General features: G+C 44.7%; 1 protein-coding gene across 1 annotated transcript; it reads right to left on the reverse strand.

The window, feature by feature from the left end:
* Positions 1-231: 231 nt before the first annotated feature.
* Positions 232-18324, reverse strand: igfbp3 (insulin-like growth factor binding protein 3). The gene is made up of 4 exons (XM_069679623.1): positions 17878-18324; positions 14458-14708; positions 10614-10733; positions 232-365 (listed from the first exon to the last, which is right to left on the reverse strand). Exons 1-4 carry the CDS (start codon positions 18239-18241, stop codon positions 240-242), a joined length of 861 nt encoding a protein of 286 aa, XP_069535724.1. The 5' UTR covers positions 18242-18324; the 3' UTR covers positions 232-239.
* Between the last annotated feature and the right edge of the window lie 1167 nt (positions 18325-19491).

Below are 19491 nucleotides of genomic sequence, written 5' to 3' on the forward strand. Positions count from 1 at the left end.
CGGGACAGATAGCTGTGATGGACAGGAGGCTCGGCTTGTCGGCGAGGCCGTGCTCCATCCCCTCCCCTCCCCTTCCCTCCCCTTGTTCTCTCCCTAACTCTCTGACAGAAATGGGACCTGAAATCAAAGGTCCAGAGCCCTTTCAAATGTTTACATTAAACTACATGCAAGAGCAAAGTAGGCTCTCTTTCTTTCTCTCTTTCTCCCTCTCCCTCCCCCCACGTCCTCCCTGCGTCCTCTCATTTGCTCTCCAGGTTGTAGCACTGCGTCTCGCCCCGCTCCCTGCCGTCGTACCCGGGTAGAGGCTGCCCATATTTGTCCACGCACCAGCAGTAGCCCCGCCTCCTTCCTTTGGATGGACGGCACTGCAAAGAGAGGGCAGAGAAAGTTAAATTAGTTTGCTGCTTGTTTGCTTTTATTAAAGATTAAAGCGTGCAGCCACCAGCGGGAAGCATTGCAGGGCACAGACAAACATCACTCACTTCCATCTTTAGTTTCAAGACTGCAGCAGGAAAAGACTGGAACGAGTCCGAGGACTTATCACTTTGAGACACATTGTGAAAACAGATTAGTGTTTCCAAGGTGAGGAATTACCCTGACACAGCTTTATCAACACCACCTCCAACATGCATGTGTGTATCATAATAAGACGATCCGTCTCTTTGTTGGCTCTCAGAGTTTGGATGCTTGTCAGGAGGCCAAGTCGTGCCTCAGCAGAACTCTCATGAGACAAACATCTCATCGATCACGGGGAGGAATGCCCTGCTGTCTGGAACTGTCGCAGGGTTTTTATGTGCAGAATCTATCAGAGATAAACACTGTGGATGATGCAGCTGCTGGCCTCGTGAAAGACGGTAATAAATGTATGAAGATCAGAGCAGGAAGCTTCACTCAGGCATCCACGTGCAACCAGCACGCTGCTGAGTTTGTCCCGTCTAGGAGCTGTATTTATCAGGCTTATGCGCTCCTGGCCAGTGGGAGTAAACGATGAAAAAGCAGATTATTATAGAGAGGGGAATGAGGAACGCTCTGAGTGAGTGAGAGTGAAGGAGTGTGAAGGTAAACATGGAGTTGCTAAAATATTTGCCAAGGCCAGTTGGAGGGCTGCAAGGAAACCAGCGCTGCTATTCTGGGAAGCTGGCAGACACTCAAAATCATCTGGAGCTGATTATGGCCCGAGCGTGCACGAGCACACGTGCATGTGCACGCATAAACACACATCAGCAAACAAGAGTTGAGTGTACTGTATGTATACATACCCCCCACCTGCTTGCACACAAGTTCTCACACACACATGTATGCAGTAATATCAGATGTCCCACAGGGGGCCACGCTTTGTAGAGTGGCAACTTTATGAGCTCCATTTGGGGTTCACATGAAACGGCACAATCAGTCGGGCCAGGTTAAACTCTGGCTCAGCATAATCCTCATCCAACCCAACATTTCTCCCCGGGGGAGGGGTGACAGAGCGTCGGGGTGACCAGCCAGCTGAGACACGCCGGTCCGTCTCTGGTTGTCACGCTGCTGCTGCAGTCAAAGATGGAGTGTACAGAACATGCAGTCTATCAGGAGTGTTTCAAGCCTCTGTGTGTGGCTGTCACGGTATTTAGAGGTGTTCACATCATTACTGAGATGCTGGTTGTTGGCAAAGGACTTTAATCCTTCTATACATTAAACAACCAACAGTACATTTCTGTTCTCCTGAGAGGCAGCCTCTTGCAACACTCATAACAGTGAAACACACGGGCAGCTTTACGTCCTAATTGTTACGTTAAGTATAGTGGTGCACCTCCACAACTATTAACCTAGCTTAGCATAACGACTGGAAGCAGGAGAAAACAGCTAGTCTATTTCCAAAGTTTAAAAACACTTTAACTTAAAAAGACGTTAAAACTTTGTGGTTTCATTTTGTACAGTTTGTTGCAGAACAAGAGAGACTTCTGAAGATGGTGCCGACACTGACTGCACTTCTGTGCCATTTAATCCCTGCAGAGAAGTGCTGTTCAGTCATGAAGTGTTGTATGTTAATAAATAGTTCCTTAAGCCACTAGTTTTAGTTGCCCAGACTAACTTTATCATAAAATTCTAATATGACTCGTTTTTGAGGCACATCTGGTAATATCAAGATGCACATGTTGCTGTGAAGGAATAAGAACTTTCATGTCTAAGGTAAACAATGCAGGATTAGTAGCAGACAAAAAATTCTGCACTTAAATCTTAGTGTCATGTGAGATGAAGTTTAAATACCGAGGAGTGCCGATCAAAAACAAACCACTCCTGACACTTGTGGGACTGCATTGTACCGCGCAGCGACAGACACCGAGGCAGACAGACAGACAGGCTTTAGAGTGTGACCAGGTGTCTGTTTCCGGTGTAGTCGACATCCACGTGCAGCCTGAGTGCATGATCAAAGGCAGCTTTATAGAGACAGAGGCCCATTAAAATACCAACAACTACTGCAGCAGTCTGGGGGCAAGTACGCAGCCCAGCACGCCCCGTTCTCACACAGCAACATCATCGAAGGATTCTTTTCGAGGAACACAGTTTTCCTCCAACCTACCTACCTCTCTTCCTCCTCCTCCTCTTCTGTCTCACTCTGTTTTCTGTCTCTCCTCTCCTCCCTCCATTCCCCTTCTCGGTGCCATCGTCTGAGGCTGCGGCCAGCTTCTATTTTAGCCCTGACCCAGTGGACGAGACCGCGGAGAGGAGCTTAACATTGTGTTCCTCAGCTCTGGTTAATGATGATGGAGTCCTGTATTTGCCTGCTGTGTGTGTCTGTGTGTGTAAGTGTGTGTGTGTATGGGAGGGTTGAAAAGCCAAAGGAGAGGCGGTAGGGAGAGGAAGAGCAAAGTGTGCATGTGTGCATTCCCCTGTTGCTTGGCTACCTTTGAATTTCCGCTCAGTCTCTTTCATCTGTGAACTATTAGCAGTCATCTCAAGCAATCCTTTCTTTACTGCTTAAATCTACACACACACACACACACACACACGCATGCACGCACGCACGCATGCACGCATGCACGCATGCACACAGTTAGAGAGCCAAAGACAGCCACATGTCCACTGAGGACTGCACCTCCTGACACTTTACAACTACCTAAGACAGACTGAAGGTTTTCATTGTCTTATTTTGTTGTACAAAATTAAATCTGCAATGCTTACTTCTAAAATACTAATAAACTAGTAGCTTAAAGTAATTATCCACCAAATACCTACATTTTTGGTCACAGCTGAGCACTTGTAGGCCGGAAAAGTAAAACCAGTTAGTTCGAAGCGTGCTTTGATTCATGGCGGCTAGCATTGATTCAAACAATGGTTTACTTTCTGAGTGTAAAAAAGAATAAAAACAGTGTAAAATAGAAACTTCTCAAACAGTTTATGCAACTTTTTTCAGTCCTGGTTTGTCTAATTGTTTATTCGCTGTCTCAAACATTCATAGTTTAGTGAAAATGGGCTAAATGGCCAAATATCCAGCGTCCGTTTGATGCTAGCAGCTAGCTGTTTACGCTTTGGAAACTATGCTAAAATGCAAACCATGCTAGTTACAAATGGAAGGTCTGTATGAAGCCACTCTTAGCATATTGATAGTGGCTAATGAAGATGTTCTATGAGAGGTAAATACGCATGTGTAATGTGTCGCGAGCATGGTTAGCATAAGAGACAATGTTTCAGTTCAGCTATGTGAATCAGTGCATGAAAAGAAGAACTCGTTCTTCCATGAGCAACAGGCAAAGAGATGACATGTTATTGATTAGAAGGAGCTACTGTATATTACAAACCCGTGTGAATATGGCTGGAAACACTAGTTTATCCCCAGTGTATGTTCACAGTCTTAGATCTTACACTTTCACTTTTTCATTACTGATTATAGTTTTCCAGGGCCCATTGGAGAAGCAGCATTTTTTTTTGCATTATTTTTTTTTACCATAATGGCTATTTATAATAGCATGATGGGACTGAGGTTGAAAATCGGCGAACTGGCCCTTTAATAATTCCTTTCGATGATATGTAGTGAGCTGAACACTTAAACATAAATATTTCATTTTACACCTGTGAACAAAAGTGTCAACATTTCTGAACCATTATTAAAATACTTATATTTGGTATTTCTGTACAACAGGTTCCAGATGATGTATAGGTCAGGCTCTATTTAAAACACAACCAGGAGGAGAGGTGAATCATGCTGCACAAACAATATTAGTTTTTAAAGTTTCTCTTGATTTTTGTTAACTGGGTTGCTTTTTGAGTATCCATCCAAAACTGACTATAGTTTGCGTCTGCTATGAAGAAGCAAAATACAAACCTGTCTTCAAGTGCAGTGAGGTGAGAATTTGATTATGAAAACATGTTTTTGGAGTTGTACTCATTTACTAATCCTAGCACCCTGAACCACAGAGACTAAACCTCAGCTCAGAGGTCACCTCAGACCTCGTGCCCCATATTCTCAGCGTTACACTGGCCCTGCGTGGTCCACATGGCCGTCACTAAAAAAGCACTTTTCATCCACCCCGAACATTCATAATGCTACCTTTATGGGGTGTGTGTTGTGCGTATGAATGCGTGCTCTTGTGATGCCTGTCTTTATAGCTAATAGCAGCGCTGCTGGGCTTCACGGACATTAAAAAGAGCCTGGTCTGACCACAGGATAAACATAAGCTCATAAAATGCAGTGTGTGTGTGTGTGTGTGTGTGTGTGTGTGTGTGTGTGTGTGTGTGTGTGTGTGTGTGTGTGTGTGTATAGGGACACATGTATATGTATTTGTGTGAAAGAGGGGGCATCTGTGTATGTGTTTGCATGTGCTCTCCAGTGTTGGGAGTAGCTGCAGGATATTACTTTTTCTAAAAATATTTAGTTAATGAGTCTCAGTGAATTCAGCTCCAGAGAAAAATGTGTTTGCGTTTGAAGAATGGAGCCACACAAGCTTTAAAACAGGAGCCTAAATAATCAATAGTAGAAGTAAGAGATGGTGTGACATGGAGGAAACAGGAGGACATATATATATATTTTTAGTTGTTTATCAATAGAAAAAAAAATGTCAGCTGAGTATTTCATTAACATCAATGTCATGTATTTTACATACAAAACCTTTTGGTTTCCTAAACGTGGGTAAACCAGAGCAATTTGAAACTTACTTGTGAAGAACATTATTTTAGAGCAGGGGTCTCCAACCTTTTTTCATTTGAGAGCTACTTTGAAAAAGTTGAAGTGGCCAAGAGCTACTTGCATCACATTGCTGTAACTGCTGCTGGCGCCCCATGTTGATTCTTTTATCGACTGAAACGTTGGTACCAAAGATGAGGCACAGACACTTGGGTTTAAAAAAATCGATTTTTCCAATTTGAATCAATTCTCATTTGAATGACCAAACATCGATTCATAAATCCCGAGATCGATCTGTAAAAATAAGTCTAAAAATGGGTCTGAGCACTCACGTTTCTGGGCGCTCCTGAACACAGCACTACTCAGTGCATCCCCCGAAACAGGGCAGTGAGGGAGACATGCACGGACTTGTTTACTGCACCTACGGAGACATCAGTCGATGGACTCTTTTTATCGTGTGTGCGTCCATGAAAATGTAAGTTAGTTTTTCACTGATGTTTTTGTTAATCTTGCACAAGTTGAACCCTAGTTCGTTTAATCAAAATCAGGAGCCGGACTAAAAATCTGAAACTGGAAAAAAAAGTTCATAAACTGTCTAATTCATAAAATTGTGTTGACGGCTGTGTGGTTGGTCATGTTAAATAAAAAGTACATGATGTAACTTCTTCGGGGTCAATCCTTATTGTAAACATTAAACATTTTGATAATGCATCAGGTTGATATTGTAACTGAAATACCCCTAACAAAAGTCGTTATCGAATTGGATCGGAATCGAATTGAGAAATCTTTATCAACACCCAGCCCTACAGTATGTTTTCTGCCTTCATCATCGTCCATCATAAATCTGCTGAACAGGCTAACAGCACCGAACTCCTCACTTTAGTGAGAGACACACACGATTATTATACAAAGAATTTGTCGAAGGACACGATTTCCCATTTTTTCACTCAGTACAAATTATAATTGGACGTATACTTTGTGCCAGCAAAACGACAGCATTTCGTGTCAGTCGGCAAGACCACACTTGGCTCTCTGCTGGAAAGCTCTTCCTCTTTCTCCCAGGAGGCTGCTGCTGGTGTCCCGAGAGCACCAGAGGGAAACGTTGACATGTCATTTTAGCACAATTCATGCTTTTCTGCAATTTTGAGGCCAAAACTAACAAAGTCGTTTTGGTGCCTTAAACTACCAAAAAATGGTTTCAGTTTGGTTAGGTGAACAAAAAAGACGTACGTCAATGAAATGATAAAAGAAGTTCAGTCATGTTACGTATGTATTTAAGGTCAGTTAGAAGAATTTGACTTTGACATTTTCCTAAACTGCCATGAGGCCAGGTTAGTTCACAAGTGTTTCCCTGATACCGATATAAAGTTCACATTACATGAAGCCGTGCAGCAGAGAGCATTATCAGGTGCTTGACCAAATTCTCTGTAACTTTAATTTTTAAGTCCCTTCACAGTTGCTTGCGTTTAGACGTCATTCACTTATGTTAAATGCAAATTTGTTTTGTAGAAAAATACACGTTTTCATTCTCAAACTAAGTATAGTTTCATTATCAGGACGGAAACACAAGTAGCAATAAAAGTTTACTCGACCATAAACATTATGCAACAGCCATAGCAAACAAAAAGACTCCGGCTCCCCCAGCAAGAAGGATGGCGAGGTGGATTAGAAATCCAGGGAGGGAAGAGAACGAGGGAGAGAGACAGAGTGAAAATAGCTGTCTGGGTCCCTGAAGGTTGGCCAGTTATTATAAAGCCATTGTGGTCGGTGTGTACGTTTCCACAGATCCTTCTGAGTCACGCTCAATAAGTCAGCCCTTATGGGCCCTGGCTCTGTCAGGACCCAGGGAGGGAGGAGGGATAAGGGTACGCAGGCACCTGGCTCACATCCTTAACCCACTGCCTCTTCCTCCTCCTCCTCCTCTTCCTCTCAACACACACACTAAACTCTGAAAGAGTACACAGAGAAGAGACGCAGACACTGTCGTCCCATTCACGAGCCCTCTGCGGGGTGATTCCTGGCCAAACAAGGAAGGAAAAGCCAGGTGGGCGGAAGGGCAGGATGGACAGAATGATGGAGCGGGCAGGCAGAACAAAAGACGGGTGGATGACTGTAGGCAGGGCACAATGGGGGTAATGATGGGTGGGTGAAATGATGAATAAGAGAGAGAGAGCCTGAGAGTGACAGTGGGAGAGAGAGACTTTGAGGGGTGTAATGAGAGGGTCAGTGTTGAGCATGCATGGCCTGAACTGGGATACTGGGCCAATTCATATAACTGCTGCTAAAAATAGGTTTCTCTGTAGCCGAGGTAACTCTCAGACTTCTCCTGCAGCGCTGGGGCACTCAGATTACCAGCAACATACACACAAAACAACATATCCTTGTGACTTCTTACTCATGATAGTTAACCCTTAAAACCGTTCAACGACTAATCAACCAAAACTCGCCGCCTGTCTTTAAAGTGGTTTTTCAGAGTAGGTATTCCTTCAAGGAGATCAGAAGTTCTGGTTGACGTTGTTTTGGATTCCAAAGGTCCTCGAAGTCACAAGTAGTGAGACTGGAACACTTTTTTGTAACTCTGAAATCAACGATCCTGTCCACCTTACAAAGTGATCAAGTGGAGACGAGAAGGTAAGCACGATTTCTACTTTTTGTTTCAGCGTCTCCTTCCTCTCGTCAGCCCAAATCTGTCTCCTTTTTTGATTATTCAGCAAACAAAAAACAATCTAAACAACATTTGGAGGTGATCTGAAATGGATTTCCAATCTGATTTCTACAGGTCCATCTCAGTCTGGACGCTCAAACTGAATTTCGAAGCGTGACATGCATCATTCCCAATGCAACATAAAGGAAAAACTTCCGATCCAGGGCATTGGAAGTGCATCAGAAACGGCTGAGCAGAAAAATATGTACACGAGCCTCCTACGTCACCGACTTTGTCTGATGCGATGGAGGACTTCTGCATCATGAATTGACAGTGCTTCTGTTCAGAGGGCGAGATGCTGGATCTCCATTTCTCATGCTTCAAACGTTGGTAAGCCGCTTTACCAGCTTGCATTGCTTCTGTGAAATACGCCGTTGCTGCAGCAAACCATGTAGATAGGTTGTTGATGTCTGGACACACAATCCGAGTGGGACCGAGTGGGCTGAACCTGTTGTCAGTCTTTGTCCCGGCCACCAAAAGGCCTTCCCTTTATGTCGATACTTTCTGGTTCCCTGCAGAACTAAATATCACATTCTCTGGTGTCCTAGATCAAACACATGCCTCCATTCCTTAAAATTCTGTGCTGTTCTCATTCAAACAAAAAGCAAGAACTGGTTGTTGCTATTATCGGCATTTGGATTTGGAAAGGGATTTAACAAGGCTGTCTAGCTTAATGCTAGAAACAAGCATTTAAAACAAACAGGAGAAGCTCAGAAGATCTCCTCTTTCCACCACTGCATCTTTGGAGAGACCACTGAAAACTCAATTTTAAAAGAATCCAACCGAAAAAATGCCGAAGCCGCTCCTTCATAAACACATGAATGTCCACTTCCTCAGGTGCACCAGAGAGAGTTGGGGAGAGATGCTCATCTCATTGTTGTCATTGCTTTCTGTTTCCAACGACCACTGTTGCTAGCTTTAGCATGCTAAAGGCTCGGTGCTTGCAGGGGCAGAGAGCAAAGGATTGAACAGGCTTATTACAGATACTTACATTTCCTCTTTTTTCTCAGAGCACTGGTGTGTGATTGGGATGGAAGGACAATAGTAGTTCTGCCACGGAGAATAACCCATTGCAATAAAAATTTAACTATCACTTTTTCATCTGTCATGTGTCCAACTGGCCGTATGTGACCTGTAAAAACACAAACAGGAACGCACAAAAGGGACGGATGTATACTTCTTAATTTAGTTCCTGCTGATCCTTCATTTGTGGACGTACGTGATTTTGAAGCTCTGTTAGTTCCTGATTTAATTTCCGTATGAAAGGTGAAACTTCCAGCTTTTATCGGACACCTTTCAGCAGTTCGTGACTGTTTCATATTAAAAGATTTGGGTTGGGGTTTCATTTTACGACACTGAGACAGCTTGTGTATCATGTGCATGGTTTTGCCCCTTTTCCCTCTGCTCAATCCTTCCCCCTCCACCCCCTCACCTCCCCCCGCTCCCTTGCTCCCTTCTTTTCACAGTATTGTCACCCTAGACGGTTCACACGGTCTCCTCTTCGCTGTGCTTCCGGTCATAAATCTCTGCAACACACCGTGAAGGCACATCCCCTCGGATGGATTTAACACACAACACCCTGCACCCCACCGGCTCTCTGTGAAAAAGGGCGACAAGGGCTGGCACACTGCTGCACACACACACATTTACACACACACACACACACATTTACACACACACACACACACACACACACACACACACACACACACACACACACACACACACACACACACACACACACACACACACACACACACACACACACGCACGTAGACCAAAACGCTTTCCCGGTAGATATTTGTTGATCAAATCCAGGAAAAGAGAGGAAGAGTCTGATTTTAATAAAAGTAGAATAAGAGACTTTGGGGAAAGAGTGAGGTAAGAATCTGAGGGTGATTGTGAGTTTGTGTGCGTGTGTGCGTGTGTGTGTGTGTGTGTGTGTGTGTGTGTGTGTGTGTGTGTGTGTGTGTGTGTGTGTGTGTGTTATGGCTTGAGTTGGTCTCTGACTCATGGTACTTGTGTGTGTGTGTGGGGGGGGGTGGGGGGTTTAAATGACTCATGCGTTTCTCAGAACGGCTCTAGCTCCGTGGAATCCCTCCGATAAGGGCGATCATGCTCAGGAAATTGGCTGCTGGTGTTTATTTGACACGCCGTATGCCTCGGCAAAAGCGCCACCTTTCCTGTCTCGCCCCTCCTCCCCTCAGGTTAGCGAGCGAACTACCCTGACAAATTTTAGCTTCCCCGTCTTACAAATGAGCAGGCTATGTATGGGTGGCCCCAGCCTGCTGCACCACGGACAAGAAAAACTAAACCAGTGACAGCCTGTTTGTTTTTTTTACCTCACCAACAGCACCCCACTCCTACACACCCTCACCAAAACTACCGCCATCAAACAAGCGCCATACATACACTCCCCTGCCGCCACATCTACCGTGCCACACACACTCCCAGACCACATTCTTACCTCCCTACCCCCCACACTCTCCCACACCGCACACCCACAAACACACCTGACCGACTTCATTTCCTGTGAGGCATGAGTCAGCCGGCTGCAGTGCATTTACCGGAGTAATACATGCTTATTAGCCATTCTGATAATATAGTGTTGATGTGGCTGTCAAGGCAACCTGAGTAGCAGAAAAAAGGGGGATTGTGGATGTGTGAGTGGGTGGGATGAGTCGCTGAAGATTCTTTGGTAGTGTTCAGGCATGTGGTGGGTCTATTTGCATGTCTGCAGGTGTGTGTGTGTGTGAGTGTGTGTGTGTGTGAGAGAAAAAAAGAAGGACAGCAGGGAGAGCCATTCACCTGTTTTTTCTTGTAGAAGCCCTTCCTGTCACAGTTGGGTATGCGGAAACCTCTCGGGTTGAGCACGTTGCTGATTTTAAGGCTGCTCAGGATGCTCTCCATCTCCCGCCGACACGGCCCCTAGCAACACGGCAAACACACCCCGACGACACAAATATTACACACTCATCCTTACACAATCACAAACACGAAGAACATGAGGAGTGATCATGCAATTATACGTTTATGGTGAACATCAAAGTCTCAAGTTCCTGAACCCCTAATTTCCCATCAAGTAGTTTGAAAGTGGTACATCTATTAAGAGCCGCACACATCACAATCAGTGATTATAACAATGTGAGCATCCCCATTAATTAACAATAGCGTTATGTAAATATGTGCAGAGAAACATAAGAGGGATATTAGTTCATGATAAGATAAAAAGGAGTAAGGAAACTCGGACACCCAGTTACGATCCCTGTCATCTTCTGAGGACTCATTTTATTCACACTTTTGTTTTCAACAATAAATCTGATGGTTTCCAAGTGATGGTCAGACAGGTCAAAACAAACTTCAGAGACACTATAAGCACTGAAGAACATTTGGTCACAATGGTGATTGAGCCTATGGCCCACTAATGAAAGCCTTTGCATTTGCAGTATTACAGACTGGATGTCTGTGGCAACGTTCACAGAAAAAAATCACAAGCAGCGCCCAGTTAGTGACGCGTTTTCCATCAGCCAGCAGTGGTTGGTCTGCCAGAGAGGGTAGGCGGAGCTAAGCGGCTGCTTTTCCGCTCTCTGCAAGTGTTGCGAGTAAACAGTAATCTACTATGGCTGAGCAAACAAAGAAAAGATGGATGACTACAGATACAACTTCAACAAGAAGTGAAAATCCAAAGAAGAAGAAACAAACTCGACGCTCAGATGAAGCAAACAGTCTGAAAAGGAAAGCGACCGTCAGCCAGGAAAATCAGGAGTTACAACCGGAGCCAACCGTGGACGTCACACATGCAGCACTGTCTGGATATCTGGGAAGCGTGCTCCTGTAATTATCGTTTATCGCCATAGATGCCGCCGAAGAGAACGAGACTGAAATGTTCGAGATTAGCACTTTAAAATCACGATGGATTTTGATTGGCTTTCAGTGTTTCTGTTGTTTATCAAATCACTCTGGAAGTAATAAAAAAACATCTGTCGCCACCGTCGATGCTGAAGTTGTCCTGCAGCTGACTCAATAATACCTTAAATCAAATTAAAACGATTCACTATTATAGTTATTTCGTGGTGTGGACCGCCCTCAAGGCTTTATTTTGCTTATAGACAATAAAACAGACAATGGTTGTAATTTCCATGCCTGCATCGTCACAATAACAAAAAATGTTTGCAAAGCCCCAAAAAGATTTTGTAACCTTTGAGATTAAACAGAATCTAAATGTTTTTCTGTAACAGTAACAGTGACAATCTCCCTGTCAGCTCCAGTTTGAAGAGGTTGTTCCAAAATTAGATGTCAGCTCTCTGTAAAAGTGGTACCTTCTCTTGCATAATGTTGGCTCACTGCATGTAATCAAACATTATGCTGTTTGAATGATAGCAGATAACTGAAAGGAACCCTGTGGAGTGTTTGTGCACAAATTGCTCTGCGGATCAATGTTTTGATGAGACCCAACCCGTTCTGTTTGGATCTTGTGTTTTCCTTGCAAGTGCGTGAGGCTGCTCATTCTCACCACCCACCACAGGCTGACAGCAATATGCATGCTAGCATGACTGCACAGGCAGGGGTGGCCATCCATGTGCCATGGGGAGTTAGTCTGCAAGGTTTTAGTCCAACAAGTTAACTTAGCAGGTGATATCACTGATGAGTTCTCGGCTTATACTATGAGAGCTAATGAGTGGGTGGAGTCTTTGTTAAAATAGAATCAACCTGTGGAGTGAATGCGTCCTAGTGAGGCATCTCTCTCTCTCCGTTGAGTTCCTATCTTTCAGCTCTCTAATAAAGGCAAAGAAACACCCAAAAATGTTTAAAAAGTTGCAGACTGCTGTCTTCCAATGGCACATGGTGATGATGTCTCTGAACATAGCTTTGTTGTAATTAGAGGAAAAAAGGATACAACAGAGTTGGCAGTAATTAATAGACTAAGACAGTGTCAACAGAGCGCTGAAAACGTTTTAAAGATGTGTTTGTTTTAACGTTCACATTGGCTCCTGACAATTTCTAAAAGACAGCCTTGGAAACTTGTGCACCTCTAAGGAGACACAGTCTCTCAAGTATTGCTGAATATTAACACAAGGGATCTTATAAAACACCACAGGGAACCTTTAAGTGGGGGAATGCGAAATATGATAACACCAGAAAAGCTTTAAACTTCAACAGCAGAGGTTCATAAAGACGGTCTCCAAAGAATGCAGTCACACAGTGCAGCGCATGGATCAGCATCAACCTCCAGTCTCTCAAAAACAGACCAGCTTTAACTTCCTGTGTATGTGGTGTTATCATTTCAGTTTGAGTGGCCACTTTTATTCATTTTTACTTGCCTGCTAGGTGCTTATATTTGCTAGCAAACAACAGAAGGTATCTAAAAGCTGTTGAGTGTAACGATGCTTGACCAACAGGGTAACGAACCAAGAACTGTGTTTTCATAAGCATCAGAAACAAAAGAATGAGTCTTTGAGAACACACAAGTGGACACTGACAATAAGAGATTACAGACTATGATGTGTCACACTCTGTCTCTATTGTACCAAAGTTAACAGGAAGCTGATTTTCAGATAGAGTTGTAATTGTGTCACATTAAACATCCGTCTTAAACTGACAATCTCGAAGATTTACATTTTCTTCTCTTGGGCGTCCCCTAATGGCGATGTACCGTAATATCGGGAGGACACTTCCCAATTTAACCAGACGTCCACGGTTGGCTCCGGTTGTAACTCTTGATTTTCCTGGCTGACGGTCGCTTTCCTTTTCAGACTGTTTGCTTCATCTGAGCGTCGAGTTTGTTTCTGTTTCTTTGGATTTTCACTTCTTGTTGAAGTTGTATCTGCAGTCATCCATCTTTTCTTTGTTTGTTCAGCCATAGTAGATTACTGTTTACTCGCAACACTTGCAGAGAGCGGAAAAGCAGCCGCTTAGCTCCGCCTACCCTCTCTGGCAGACCAACCACTTCTGGCTGATGGAAAACGCGTCACTAACTGTTTGGGACTTTTTCCGCAAATGTCGCCACAGACACCCAGTCTGTAATAATACTTTATACTGCAAATGCAAAGGCTTTCATCAGTGGGCCATAGGCTTACTCACCATTGTGTTACCTCATTCAGTGACAGTGACAGACGTTTATTTAAATGAAAATCTTCCAGATTATTACTTTAATGAACCTATACTGTAACAATTTTACCTCCAAATATGAACTCTTTAAGATTTTAAAGGGGAGATATTACGCTAATTTCAAGCTTCATATTTCACTCTGTGATACCTGTGCAGTAGCTTACCATAATTTACAGTTAAAAAAACCCTCCTCATACAGCCTCTGCCTGAAACGACTCAGTCAGCTCTGTCCCTTTAAGAAACCCCGCCCCTATAAGATCACTTTTTTCTGATTGGCCAGCTCTCCGAAGCCTACAGTGACGTCACAAAGTGGAGCGTGTAGAAAAAACAGTGTGAAACCTGGCGTTCTCAGCAGCCTGCAGACGGAGGTGAGAAGCCTGGACATTACTCCAACACAATTTTACCTACAGATCTGAAACCTTACCCACGTTTATTCTGGACATCCAACATTGTAACATTATATATATTTCTTAAAACTCGGAACAGCATAATACCCCCTCTTTAAACAGATATTTTAATAGACATTCCTCCGCATGTAACTTACATACTCAGTCTCCCTCTTGCTCTCCAGGGAGAAGTTGTGCATGTCCATGTTGGCTCCTCCTGACACTGATTCCACCTTGTAGCTCTGAGTCTTCCTGTTCTGATCTTTCTGAATCAGCTTGTTGTGCAGTTGTGGTCTGGTGTCCATCGACCCTCGACTGTGTCCGCCCTTCACTGTCCCCACGCCAGGCAACACGGTGACCGCCGCGGTCGCGTTGGCACAGCCTTCTTCTACCTGATTTCCAGCGTTCTCTGTCGGGGTAAAGGAAACGTGTCAGTTTTCAATTAGACTGCTTGAACAACACAACAAGTGGTTTCCAATTTGTTGCTTCCCATTCAGAGATTAAGGGTGAAAGTGGTTGAATATCTATCTCTGGAGTATTGTTGATTATCTGGTCCAAGTTTGACGGGTATAAAGATAGTGGTTCTTAAGTTAGACCTGGTCTTAGATGGTGGTAAGCAATGGAAAAAGTAGTAAAATTGCCGCTCTTTTAGTTTTCAGAGGTTTAATGATTTAATTATATTCTACAATAAGTATGAATTGAGTCGAGTTCTTTTTCACAAGTGATACAAAAACAGGCAATCAGCTCTAAATATCATCATTTATTTTTCCACTAACTTTGCCCTCAAACTACGAATCAGAATCCCTGAGTTGTTTAAGTTCACAAATCTGGTGAAAACATTGTAATACAGGATGATGAGTGCCTGCTTCTCTTAATCCAACAGAGAACTCTGCACTGTCGAACAGAGGCCTGTTTAAAAGGGACAAAATACCGTTAGCTCATTGCTTTGTGGGCTGTTTGGAGCCGGAGACGGAGCCAAGTAATAAACAGAAACATGACGATCTCATATCCACAAATTTCCACAGCATGCAGACCAAGAGATAGAGCCGCAGAGGAACTGAGTGTAAACAAGACTTTTTAAGGACACTGTGAGGAAGAACATGTTGTGTATGTGTTTATGAGTGTTGATGGGGAATTGAGGCTTAAAGAGGAGGAGGGAAGGGCAGTAAGAGGTAAAGTGGGAGATGAGGGAGCAGGTATATTAATAGCCCTTGGTGCTGGCAAAGATTCCTGTCAAACCGTTAAAGACGGACCATCTGACTGAGAGGAAGAGAGGAGGGGGCTCCAAACACTCCTCCCTGATATAGGAGAGGATTAAACTACTAGTCATGTGCCACCCGTTCGGCCACCCCGCCACAAGGCCACCGTCTAAGATGTCCCGAAGAAGCACAGGGACAGTTATAGGAACACACATGCAGCGGCTCACACACACAAACACACACCCAAACACATTTAAACCGTTAACTCGAAGCAGATTTTGTGTTCTGAGCTGCGGTGAGGGCGGCGGACGGGCATGGAGGGGTGTAGTTCGTGTGGGCAGGCAGGCTGGCAGCCCACCCCTTTCTCCGTGACCACCTGATCAATTAGTGACGTGGTGGGGCTCCACAGTCTCCCAGACTCTCCACAACTTAGAACAACAAGGACGTCAACAACAGCATCAACTGGAACAAGACCCAGTTGGAAGGCAGCAGATGCTCTTTAACCTGATACAACTTTCTCACGCTTTTCTGAACTCTGCAGACAAAAAAAAGCATAAATGTCCAAAATGATGGAGCCCTCTGTAAGATTCCTGCAAGCATTAATTTTTATTGTCAATATAAACTTTTATATAACCTTTCAAGGAAGTCTGGGGCGTTCTAGATAAACACATTACGCAATTTGTTTGTATAATGGCACAGGGGTAAACAGCACAAACTGCGGTTGAGGGGAGCTTGTTAATGTCTGGGAGGAGAAGCTGCTGTGGAGCTGGGGACTGATGGCGGTGGAAACCACTGGGCTGCACTTACACATTGTGACCCATAGGGGCGCCTGGGATCATTTCCCACCTTTTTTTTCTCCTCCATCTCCAATAGTGGGGATACTGCAAAGAAGCATGCACTAATACCCATCTCGCTGATGTTATTAATGGTTATCTACTTTACAACCCTGAGAGGAGCTGTAAGATGCATCTCTTTGCTCCCACAGTGAAAATAAAGTTATGTTGATCTTAAATCAGAGTCTTTAATTAGCAATACAATAACAGGAAGAAAGGTAAACAGAGAAAAACACAAGTTAAGTGACAGGAAGTGGAAAAGTAAGAAGAGCAAAACTGTTTATGCAAGGTAATGGTCGATGGTGGATGAATAAGCATGTGTTGGAGTGTTTGTGTGTGTATGACAATGTGACTGCTTAGCGCTTGCACACCACACACATTACTGTGGCCAAACCAAATAACCAGGAAGAAGAAAACACACACAGAGGCTCCTGGAGGCCTGACGTCAGCGGTGCCTAAACACACAACAGTGTGTATTCACATGTAGGTGGCATGTGTGCCGTTTCACCAGTGTGAGCAGCGTGCATCCATTCACACAAAACACCATGAGGACATAAGGTCTCTCAGTATGAGCGGAGATACAAGCATGTAATGAGGAAATGTGCAGATTGGGCTCCTTGGTGATGACTTGCAAGTGTATATGTGTTGGTTGCTTATAAGGAACTCAGAGAAATGATCCCCCCTCTTTGCCACACACTCGAGATGTTTTGGCCCACATCCTGGACGAGGAAAGCAGCAGCACATATTTTCATGCTGTGTACAAAAATCCCTGAGCTTTACTTGAAGGAAAATAAGGACATTACAGAAGACAAGGACATGGTCTGCGCTCAGCCTCAGCTAAATACTGTATACTTATAGTATGTATGTGGCATTCCTTAACTATTGGTTTGAGGGAGCCAGGCTCTGTGTCTGTGTGCGTGTGTGTGTGTGTGTGTGTGTGTGTGTGTGTATGTGTGTGTGTGTTGAGGAGACATTGAGCAGTGTTGTACTTTTCTGAAAACAAACTATCTGCAAACCCCAGTGGACAACCTTTTAATTTGTTAAATTAGATTTTGCATTTTACGCATGAAGTTCCAAAGCTGTGCGCGCATGGAAAAAGTATCCGCCTGGTGGGAAAGCAACGATTAATTGCTGCGTAAAGCTCCAGCCCATAGCTGGTGTTATCCACTTAAACTTTCAGGAGCCTATGGGATTTGTTTCGCCAATGCGAGCACATCCCTGCGCAATGTCAACCCTCTCCTCTAATACCCCACGGCGAGAAATAGAGTTGAACAATGTGGCAGGCTGCAAAAAAGCCCAGGAATAGATTTGACAGATGTTTCTTCGTGCCTTAAATGTCCGGTAGATAATTCTAAGCATCTTTATCCCATCCACCATCCACCAACACAACGCACTCGATCGCTGTTTCCACGAGCAGGGAGCTCCCCTGACCTGGTCAGCAAAGATCAACACCTCATGGGGAGAGCGCCTGTCATAACACACACGCACAAAAACAACGCTGTATCCAGAAAGCAGAAAAAGCAAAAATAAAAACACCGCTTCTTACCTTGTTTTTGCGCCGGTATGAGAATGCTGTTAAGCTTTTTGGACGCGGCGCTGGAGCACACTCCCCGTCCCTCCAGCAGAGCTTGCAGGGGTCGGCTCTCCCCCGGCTGGTGCTGGCAGGTCAAGCCGGAGCCACAGCGCGCCGTGTACACTCCACAAGCCTGTCCCTCACCGAGGGCGCACGTCATGCAGCAGCCACAGCCGGGCTCCCTCACTCGCTCCGCGCAGTCCTTCGGCAGCGGCTTGCACAGCAGGAGCGCCCCGTCGTCGCACGGCTCGCATCGGACAACCGGCCCCACGGTGCCGGCGAGCCGGGCGAACGCAGCCAGCGCGGCGGCCAGACAAAGCACACAGAGACCGGGCATTCTGCCGATTAAGCTGGTCACAAAGGGACAGTATGTGAGTTGTCACGTAGGCTTAAGGGGACTCTCTGTGACACAGCGAGCCGGCTAGCCTTCTCCATCTGTAATTTCTTTTACGCGAACTTCTCGTTTTATACAGGCGGAAAAAGAGCCAACAAGTCACACCCTCCTCCGTATGAATAATGTAAACGGAGAGCCCCGATATGAGGGACCGCTACATCCAACCTGAGGAGAGAGCTGCTCAAACACTCAACTCTTTTAATCCCTTACAATAATTTACTGAGCGCTGTTCATGCTCTCTCTGTGTTCTGAGAAAACAGACAAAGGTGTTTGTTTCCATCTGGAAATGTGGCCTCTTGTAAAAGGAGAGCTGCAGATGGCATGCAGCTTAAAGTGTTGGTTATATTTCACTCTCAGTAATATAAATATTATTTAATGTCACAGATATGATGCACATGTAGATTTCCAGCATAGAGAGAGTTTAAGTGGAATAAGCAGGGCAGGGTTCTTCTGCGTTGACTGTTTTTTAAACCTCTGCAGGTTTCCACACCACTGGCCACATCCCCTGCTGCCATCAATGGTATGTAAGTGAATGCCATTGGCAGTACCCCCCACATTTAGTACTGATAATACATTCCTCTGGGCAGGTGTGTAGGTGGCCTCCATATTAACCCACTAGAATAATAATTTCTTTGCATATAACCTGTGTGTGTGTATGTGTGTGTGTGTGTGTGTGTGTGTGTGTGTGTGTGTGTGTGTGTGTGTGCGTGTCTGATCGCGACCACATGGTCGGTGCTGGGAGGTATCCTTTACTGTTCTGGGTTGCAGAAGCTGCAGTGTTCGGATGTCAGTCAGAACCTCAGCCACTGCCACCGGGCACGTGCAGACCAGACTGCATACTTGACCCTTCAGCCCAAATAGCTTCAGAGGTGGTGCTCACCTTTCACATACCCTGAGCAGACCTGGTAGCCCTCCCTCATCAGTGGCAAGCATCCAGACCCCTGCACCTTCCCTCCTGTATTCGTCCACATTCGACCCCACCGGATTTCAAAATTATTAGAATGAAAATGTTCAGATTCTGCGGGCTCAGCATCGCCCCCCTGAACACGGCATATCCTCCTGTTCTGCAATAACAAACGCGAGAGGGGGGTACACACTGAGAAAATAAAGCAATCAGTATCAGCCATTGTGTGATTTCCACCACAGAAGCAGAAAAAGTGTTGAGACTGCATTATGAAAAACAAGCAGAGTGT

Source organism: Semicossyphus pulcher, unplaced genomic scaffold (assembly GCF_022749685.1).
Source record: "Semicossyphus pulcher isolate SPU_LCO1_2020_fin unplaced genomic scaffold, fSemPul1.0.p SCAF_4, whole genome shotgun sequence".
Lineage (NCBI taxonomy): Eukaryota > Metazoa > Chordata > Actinopteri > Labriformes > Labridae > Semicossyphus > Semicossyphus pulcher.

Coding starts and splice junctions, on each gene's coding strand:
- igfbp3 (XM_069679623.1), bottom strand. CDS start 18,241: ATGCCCGGTCTCTGTGTGCTTTGTCTGGCCGCCGCGCTGGCTGCGTTC. Junction 10,734..14,457: donor GCAAGAGGGAGACTGAGTAT/GTAAGTTACATG, acceptor CCGTGTTGCTAG/GGGCCGTGTCGGCGGGAGAT. Junction 366..10,613: donor GCTTCTACAAGAAAAAACAG/GTGAATGGCTCT, acceptor CTCTCTTTGCAG/TGCCGTCCATCCAAAGGAAG.